At 52.4% G+C, this 9,022-nt stretch overlaps 1 protein-coding gene across 1 annotated transcript in view; it reads right to left on the minus strand.

The window, feature by feature from the left end:
* The window catches only part of CROCC (ciliary rootlet coiled-coil, rootletin), a 54,919-nt gene extending 53,245 nt beyond the window's left edge, over positions 1-1,674 (minus strand). Inside the window, exons 1-2 of the mRNA XM_006145233.1 lie at positions 1,550-1,674; positions 906-1,047 (exon numbers count right to left, since the gene is read on the minus strand). Of these exons, the coding sequence (XP_006145295.1) occupies positions 906-1,047; positions 1,550-1,585 (178 nt within the window). The 5' untranslated portion in view covers positions 1,586-1,674. The remainder of the gene's footprint in view (positions 1-905; positions 1,048-1,549) is intronic.
* Between the last annotated feature and the right edge of the window lie 7,348 nt (positions 1,675-9,022).

The raw sequence follows: 9,022 nt of genomic DNA on the forward strand, positions 1-9,022 counted from the left end.
AAAAAAAAAAAAAAGAAAAAGAAAACCATGTCAGCATGTGTGCATATATGCCCAGAATCCCAAGATAAGAAAGAGAGGGGATTGAGGCATAGCCATCCCCCATGGGAGTGTGTGTCTTCACTTAATTCTCTCTGGTGAGCACACACACGCTATAGCAATTTCAAAACAAAAGCAAAACCACCACTAACTAAAGTCGCTAACACACCAGCCGCAACTGGGTATGCCCTTCCCCGATCCTCAAACCACAGCACGAGGTCGTAGTAGGAGCTGCCCACCGGGAGGAGGGGACCAGCAGCCTTCACGCTGGGGAATGGACAGCACCACCACTCAGACTTCTGGAAACACTGGTCTGGGGCCGGCCGACAGTGAAGTGGTGAAGGTACTGCATCCCACATGCCTAACTCCATGGTGTGAGTCAGCCTGAGAAACACACCAGGCACATGTAAGTGTTACCCCAACTTGCAGAGGGGACTGCGGCATGGCCATCCCTCGGAGGGAGATTTCTCACTTTTCCTCTCTGTCTCTTTCTGGCAAGCGCCTGACACCCTTGGCAAAAATCTAAAAATAAATCAAAACAAAACAAAAAACCCCTCTGATCTGAGCTGAGGAGCCCTTCTCCAGCTCACCCCTTTCCTGGGATGGGATGTGGGTGCTGCCGGCTCACACTAGCAAGGAGGGTATGTGCAGCCACTCCCTCCATCACATGGGAAATAGATGGGCACATTAAATCACCACACTCTACTTCTTCATCTGTAAAATGGGTTCCTCTGTCATCTGGCTGTGTCTGCCTCGCAATGCGTATTCAAGAAACAGAAGCCACAGGGCCATCACAGTGTGCGCTGGAGGAGGGGCTGTGAGGGGAGGCAGAGGTGGGCAGTGTCTGGAGGGGAGGGGAGAGCTGGTACCTGGACGCTCAGGCTGGGAGAGGTTGCGGGTGACAATGCCCCTGATGCAGGTGCTCAGGCAGGCGGGCTGTGGGTCCTGGGCCGGGTCCTGCACGCTCAGGCCTTTCTCCTGGCCTGGCCCCAGGACGCTGGTCTCCAGTGTCTGGAAAGAGAGAGGGTCTTCAGGGCGTTTGGGACCCTAGGCTCCCTGGCTCCCCAGCTCCCTGGCCTGGAGAGTGCAAAGTCTTCACACTCAAGAGACCCTCAGGACACCTCAAGATGGAGCATAGCTTGGGTGTTAGAACCTTAATCTTAAAACCCCCCTGGGAAGAGACGTGTGTGTCCCCTGCCTGAGGAAGAAGGCCCTGAGGCCGAGAAGAGAACCAGATCCTGCCCCAATTCACAGACCCCACAGAGAGGGCAGAGTGGGGGCTCTGACCCAGCTCCAACAGTAGGTAGGTGAGCTCCCGCTGTGCCGGACGCCTCCCCCCACCACAGCAGCATGCACGTGCCCTGGACCGTCTTGCAGGGAGCTACAAGCTGGGTCCCACGCGTCCACCCAGCCACACCTCTCCACCCCCTGACCTGCAACATGGCTACCTCTCACCACCCGCCAGGCCCACGCTCCTCTCCCCAGCCAGGGTGGGCACGGCCCCAGGACCCACCTGAATAACTGTCTCTAACGCTGGCCACAAGCTCATGGAGGGGCGCTGTGGCACCTCTCTGGCCCCTTGCTCCAGGGCCCCAAGACTAGCTCAGCTCGCAGGCCCAGGGGGCCAGGCTGCTGGGCAGAACACCGGACAGATTAAGCTTAAATCCGGCAGTGCCTCCATGTGATCACAGAGTGGGAGGGGTGAGAGGGGGGTGGGAAGGCAGAGGCGGGGCAGGGAAGGCAGGGTAGAGGAAGGGTGAAGAGGAGAGGGGAGAAGGGGAGAGAAAGGGAGGGGTAGAAAGAAAAGAGAAAGGACCAGGAGGAGAAGGGGGGTGGCCTGGAGGTAAGGACACTCACTCTCTCCCTCCACCACCCCCAGGCTGCTGGGTCCTAGAGCCCCCCAACCCCTGGGAGTGGGTTGGCTGCAAGAAGGTGGAAAGGGCCAGAGTCCCAGGTCTGCAGGGCTGTCTTTGCTGACCCAGGACAAAGGCCACGTGGCATGCTAAGAATGTGAAGATTTCTGGTGTCCCCAAATACCCACAACAGGTGCAGAGCAAAGAAGGCAGGCTGTGGGGCAGCCCAGACCAGGCAAAAACCTGACTCTCCATCCCCAGGGACAGCAACTTTGCCTCTCTGGGCGCCAGAATCCTCATAACAAAGATGCCATAACACAAGGGGTCCTCAAGGTATCCAGGGGAAATATGTTATTATGAAGAAACTATGGATGCATTTCAATTTTATTTGCACTAACATTAACTCACTTTTTTTTTCATTAAGAGGTTTTTGTTATAGGGCATGTGTGCTCACCAGAAAGACAGAGAGAGACAGAGAGACAGAAAGCAAGAAATCCCCCCCCAGAGGGGATGGCCATACCACAATCCCTTCTCCTCCATTCTCCTCTCAGGATCTTGGGCACACATGCACACATGCCCAGCATGAGTTTAAGTCACCAGGACCGGGACTCGAACCGCAGTTGACTACGTGGGAATCCAGCGACATAGCCATTACGCTAACTGCTGATTCCATTAACTCACTTTCGTTCCTCTTCCCCACAAAACTTTCTCTTTTCTTTAAGAATTATTTATCATTATTATTATTTTTAAATTTGCTACAAGGCATGTGAGTTCACCAGAGAGAGACAGAGAGGAAAAGTGAGAAAGCAAGCTGCCATGGGGAACCAGCACTTGGTGTAATGGCTATGTCGCTGGACTCCCATGTAGTCGACCACAGTCCCGGACTCCGTGGCTTAAACTCATGCAGGGGTGCATGCGGGCCCAAGATCCTAGGAGGAAAATGAAGGAGAGGGACTGCAGCATGGCCATTCCCCAGGGTGGTGATTTCTTGCTTTCTGTCTCTCTGTCTCTCTCTGCCTTTCTGGCGAGTGCACGCCCTCTCCAAAAACAGTAAAAAAAGAAAAAGAAAGAAAGCTGCCAGGCTGGCCACCTGCTGGCCTCCCCCCAAATTTCTTAAGCATCCTCTTATTGGAATTTACTTCACAGAGTTGTCTGGGAATTAAACAAAATATTGTGTGCTTAACCAGCACTCATAACACAGTATGGGTTCTCAAAGAAACCTCTTGATAAAAATTTATTTCATTCATTGAAAATCTGAAACTACAGGGCCGGCAGGTGGCATAATGGTTAAAGGCGCTGGACTCCCACATGGGCGACTGCAGTTTGAGTCCTGGACGTGGTGGCTTGCTTCCTCACTTTCCCTCTGTCTCTCTTTCTTATTCTCTCCCTCTCTGGTCAAATTAACATAATAAATAAGTATAAATAAAATAATTATTTAAAAAAATCTGGGGGACCAGCAGGTTGAGTGGCAGTTAAGGCACAGGGCACTCCCACATGGCCAACCATGGTTCAAGTCCCAGACCTGGTGGCTTGCTTTCTCACTTTCTCTCTCTCTCTCTTTCGCTGTCTCTCTCTGGTCAAATTAAAATAAATGAATAAATTTTTTCAAAACTTATTAAAAATAAAAATCTAAAATTACAGTCTCTCCACCCCAGAGCCTCCCATCATGCCCTCCCTGCTGCAAGGAGGCTGTGCAGTGAAGTTGCTAGGCCTGTAGTTCTGAAGTACTGGATGGAGGGGTTGCATCTGAGACCCATCTCTGCCACCTGTTGGCAGCATGACCTTGGACAAGTCACCTGTCTTAGCCTCGGTTTTTTTCTCTCTAAAATGGGAGTAGTATCACCCATTGTAGTTTGTATATGTCCCCCCAAATTCATGTGCTGAGCCACTGAAATGGGATTATGAGGATGGAAACTTGACACAATTACGGTGACAAAAGGTCACTTTGGGGAAGAGACAGGTGGCTGGGTGGCTACAGCAGGCCCCGTGTCTGAGTCCTGCGGGGTTTATAGCAGAGGAACAGAGGCAGGCAGAGCCCACACGGACACGGGTCACGCTTCACTGTGCTCCGAGTTCCTCCTTACGCCATTCTGCCATGGCTGTGAGCCTTCCACATGGACTGAATTGTGAGTCAGCAAACCTCTCTTCTCTTCAGTTCCCTCAGTCTCGCAGTCTCAGATACTTCTGGAAGCAACGCCATAACAGACTAAGCTGGTACCCATAGCACCCTGTGAGGATTAGAATGAGGTGCAGGGGCCTAGCAGGTGGTGCAGTGGTTAAGGCGCTGGACTCCCACATGGCTGACTACAGTTCAAGCCCTGGACCTAGTGGTTTGATTTCTCTCTCTCTCTCTCTGGCAAGCACACATGCCCTACAGCAAACGAAAATAATAATAAGTAAGAGGTCAGCAGACGGCATAGTGGTTGTGTCAATTGTACTCCCACATGGTCGACAACAGTTTGAGTCCCGGATCTAGTGGCTTGAAACTCACGCCAAGCACATGTGCGTGTGTACCCAAGATCTCAGGAAGAGAATGGAGAAGAGAGGATTGCGGTGTGGTCATCCCCCTGCGGGGGTGATTTTTCACTATCCCTCTCATTGTCTCTCTCTCTCACTAGCGAACACACACACCCTATGACTAAAACATCTAAAAACAACAATACTATGAAATAATTTTTTTTTTTAATAATGAGGTGCAGGTGTCCAAGCTGGGCTGTAGCACCACACCTGATGTAGTGAGCTGTCAGGAATGGTGGCTGCTGGGACCAGCAGTTAGCGTAATGGCTATGTCGCTGGACTCCCATGTAGTTGACCATGGTTCAAGTCCCGGACCCGGTGACTTAAACTCACGCCGGGCACGTGTGCGTGCGTGCCCAAGGTCCTGAGAGGAGAATGGAGAAGGGATTACAGCGTGGCTATCCCCCCTGGGGGATGATTTCTCGCTTTCTATCTCTCTTTCTCTGTCTGGCGAGCGCACGCGCCCTACAGCAAAAACCTCTCCAAAAAAAGAAAAAAGGAATGGTGGCTGCTGCTCCTGTCCTCATTAACATCATGTGTCTGGGCCCAGCTACCTCTCGGCCCTCAGCCCCAGTGTGCCACCTGCTCTGTGTGCTGGGCCCTAAAGGGAACATAATCACATTAGCTCATTAAATCCTCATCTTAACCCATTTCCAGATGAGAAAACAGAGGCTCAGAGAGGGTGGGGCCCCGGCCTATTCAGATGGCACACTTCAGGGAAGTGGTACACCCACTTGGGCCAGGCAGCCTCCCAACAAGAGCCTGAGGGGCAATGCTGGGGCTTTTCCCTTCCATGCTCTGACAGAGTGTCTAGGGGTAGACTCAGGAATGAAGCAGGAGCTGCGGAAATGCACCTCCATCCAGGCTGGAACCCCTGAGCTCAACTAAGGAATCTGTCCTGCAGGTGGGAAATCAGGCAACAGGGCATACCAGGCTTGGAAGAGTCACGCTGCCAAGTTGCTAGGGCAAGCAAGCAGATTTGGGCAAAAAGTAACCAGCCAGGAATAAGGAGCTGCCCCTACAGAACCCAGGGACCCCCACCCCTTACCTCCAGACAACCTTCACGACCCCTCTCTGCACACTTCGTACCCGTCACCAGAACAGCAGGGGGAGGCCATGGTATGTCCATCCCGGCGTGCCTGGCTGGGCAGAGGGCACAATAGATGCGTTCAGAGAACCGAACTGAATTGCTGTGTGCCTTCTCCCAGCCAGTGCCCTAAGGGATGGGCAGGATATCAACCCTGAGGAGATATAGCCTCCTGAGACTAGGTATCAGAAATGGCAGTGGGTGGGACCAGCAGTTGACATAATGGCTGTGTCACCAGATTCCCATGTAGTCAACCGTGGTTCGCGTCCGGTACCAGGTGGCTTAAACTCATGCTAGGCACGTGTGCATGCATGCCCAAGATCCTGGGAGGAGAATGGAGAAGGGACTGTGGTATGGCGATCTCCCCGGGCAGTGATTTTTCACTTTCTGTCTCTCTGTCTCTCTCTGTCTGTCTGGCAAGTGCACACCCCTATAGCAAAAACCTCTCCAAAAAAAAAAATTTAATTTAAACCCCCTGTGGATTTTCAATGCTCCCATGTCTGTAGCTTCCATCCAATTCTCCAAAAACCAGCTGACTTCACAGAAATCGGATGTGAGAGCTTCAGTGTCTCGCTGCCTGCACTCTGATCTCAGCCATGCCTCCTCACCCAGTGTGACCCTGTGACGTCTTGCCTCGAAGCCTCCATTTTGTCATCTGTAAAATGGGATGGTGATGGTACCTTTTTCTATCATGAGGGTAAGAGGCTCTGCTTAGCTGTATGCCTGGGTATGGTGTGGCAGAAACTGTGTGTTCACCAAAAAAATAAAATTACTGATTCCTCTTAGGAATATGGCTAAAATCCATTTCCCAGACTCCTTTGCAGATACAGCCATGTGATCGAGTTCGGGCTGATAGAACTAGACAGAAAGAATATGTGCCACTTCAGACCTGGCCCATAAAAAACTCTCACAAGGGGGGCCAGCAGGTGGCATAGTGGTTAAGGCACTTAGACTCCCACATGGCCAACTGGAGTTCAAATCTCACACCTGGAAGCTTGAAACTCATAGCAGGTGCATTGGCGTGTCTGCCCAAAATCCCAGGAGGAGAAGGAAGGAGAAAGGACTGCAGCATGGCCATCCCTCCCTGGGGGGTGATTTCTTGCTTGCTGTCTCTCTGGTGAGCACATACTCCCTACAGCAGAAATCTCTCTCTAAATAAAACAAAACAAAAACTTCTCATGACAAATTGTCTCTCTCCTTCTCTGTCCACCAGCAGGAGGGAAATAACTTCTAGGTCTCCAGGCATCCCAGAACCACAAGGTGACAGAGGTCTGCATCCCTAGGTCACCCCATAGAAAACCACGTGCCAAACACCCAACAGGATTTTTCATGAATGAGAACTAAACTTCTATTGTGTCAGGCCTCCAAGGTTTTAGGGTTTCACTATCATGTCAGCTAGTGTTACCTTAATTACAACATGCAGCTAAGCAGCAGATAAATGTTGGCTATTATTACCGTTATCTTCGCTATCATTGGTACTACTGGCTCTTCCCTACACCTCACCTAGAACCTTGTACCTGGCTCTAAGCCCCTAGCCATTCTTTGGTGAATAAGACAGAGAACACAGACTTTGCACGCTCTCCCTCCCCATTTCTCCCTGGCCCTTGCCCACCCTCCAAACCTGCCCTTTGCCAGGCCTAGCTGCAGGAACTAGACCCAAAGCCCCTCAAAGATTACTTAAGAGTTGAAACAGACCATTGGTTCATATCCACTCACCCCTTCTTTCTCCAGTTCCTGTCCAGAAATTAGAACAAAAATATCGAGCCAACTATGAGCCAGGCCCTGTGCCTCTGTACCTTATTTGTTGGAAACTTGGTGGCCCTGTGAAGACAGGTTTAAGCTTAAGGCTTAGTGAACTTAACTAATTCGCTCCATTTTACCCAGCCATGAAGAGCTGAAGCCACACCGAGACCCATCTGCCTGGATCTACGGCTGTAAATAGGGGCCCTGGCAACCCTCACGTAGGCTTAGCGTGCACCAGGCACCAGCCGAGGCCTCTGACAGGTATCGCGTAAGCCACTGCCACTCATGCCTGGACTGCAGATGGCTCCGAGTGGGTGTCTCTGCTTCCCCTCTTATCCCCCCACCCTACTCTTTTCTCACATGGGAGACCATGTCCCTCTTCTGCTCAACCTGCCCCCCAGTAGCTCCTGTCACACCCAAATACAGTTCAAGGTCCTGCCACGGTCTATGGGGCCCACCAGATCTGGCTCGCCTGCCTCATCACTCTCCCACTCAATCACTGCCCCAGCCATGCTTTCTTGAGTCCTCAGACAACCTGCACTGTCCCACCTCAGGGTCTTTGCACCTGCCATCTTCTCTGCCTGGGACGCTCTGCTCCCATCTCTGCACAGCCAACTCTCACTTGCCAAGCTTGTCTTGGCTGAAAAACGTCACCTTCTGGTGTCCGCAGGTGGCAGAGTGGCTAAGGTGCTAGACTCCCCCACATGGCCACCACAGTCTGAATCCCAGACCCAAAGACTTCAAACTCATGCCAGGCATGTGTGTGTGTGCCCAAAATCTCAAGGGGTGAATGGAGGAGAGGAGACTGTAGCATGGCCAAATGCCTTGGGGAGGGATTTCTCACTTTCTCTGTCCCTCCAGCGTGTGTACGTGCCCTATAGCAAACAAACTCAACAGCAACATCAAAAAAAGCCACTTTCTGAGAGCACTGTCCCTGACTCTCAGCTAAAGTGGTCCCCGCTAGTAGCCGTCCACTGTTTTCCCCAGCTTGTGTGTCGTTTCTCTTCAAAGCTCCAGGAAGAGCTGTTGAATGAATGCTAAAAGATGAGCAAAAATATAGGAAATTAAATAGAAAATATAGAAAAGGAAAAGGAATTCCCCTTGGCTTGGGCTGGGGGTCAGAGATGGTGTGACCTGTAGGCTGGGACCACAGAGGACAGTAGTGGACATATATCCAGCACTGCCCCATTCCAGGTCAGGCAGTGTGGGGCTGGCTCACAGAGTAGTGGTTAAAGAAGCTGGACCCCACCTGACCAACTGCAGTTCAAATCTAAGCCCTGGGACTTGGGTTCGTGTGTGCACCTGGAGAAGGGAATGTGGCAACTACACCCCATTGAGGAGTGCCTTCTCCCTCTCTATGGCCTCTGGCAAAAAGTAAATAAAGCCAGGCAGACGGAGGGGTGGTGTGCAGGTGGGAAACCCCAGTACTGGAGGTCGACTCCTGAGGTCCCTCCTGAACCGCACTCCTAAGACGCCTGCCTGGTCCCAGCCTAAGCTGCGTGCTGCCCCAGGGGAACAAGGGTATCTCGGGTGTAAACAGACGGCCTCCTCCCCCGACAGGCCCCTCCTGAGGAGGGCACAGTGGTCACCAGGGGCCGACCTCGGCCCAGCGGCCCTCCTCAGACCCGCGCTCGCACAGATCACCAGAGAGCTGGTTCAGAAGGCCACTCCGGAGCCGCTGGCCGCACAGGGGCTTCGGGCCCCACTGTGAGCAGAACCTGCAGGCTCTCAGACCACTCGCTCGCCCCCCCCACCCCCGGGCCTCGGTTTCGCCCCCCGTACAATC

This window comes from Tupaia chinensis, unplaced genomic scaffold, assembly GCF_000334495.1.
Source record: "Tupaia chinensis unplaced genomic scaffold, TupChi_1.0 Scaffold000146_1, whole genome shotgun sequence".
NCBI lineage: Eukaryota > Metazoa > Chordata > Mammalia > Scandentia > Tupaiidae > Tupaia > Tupaia belangeri.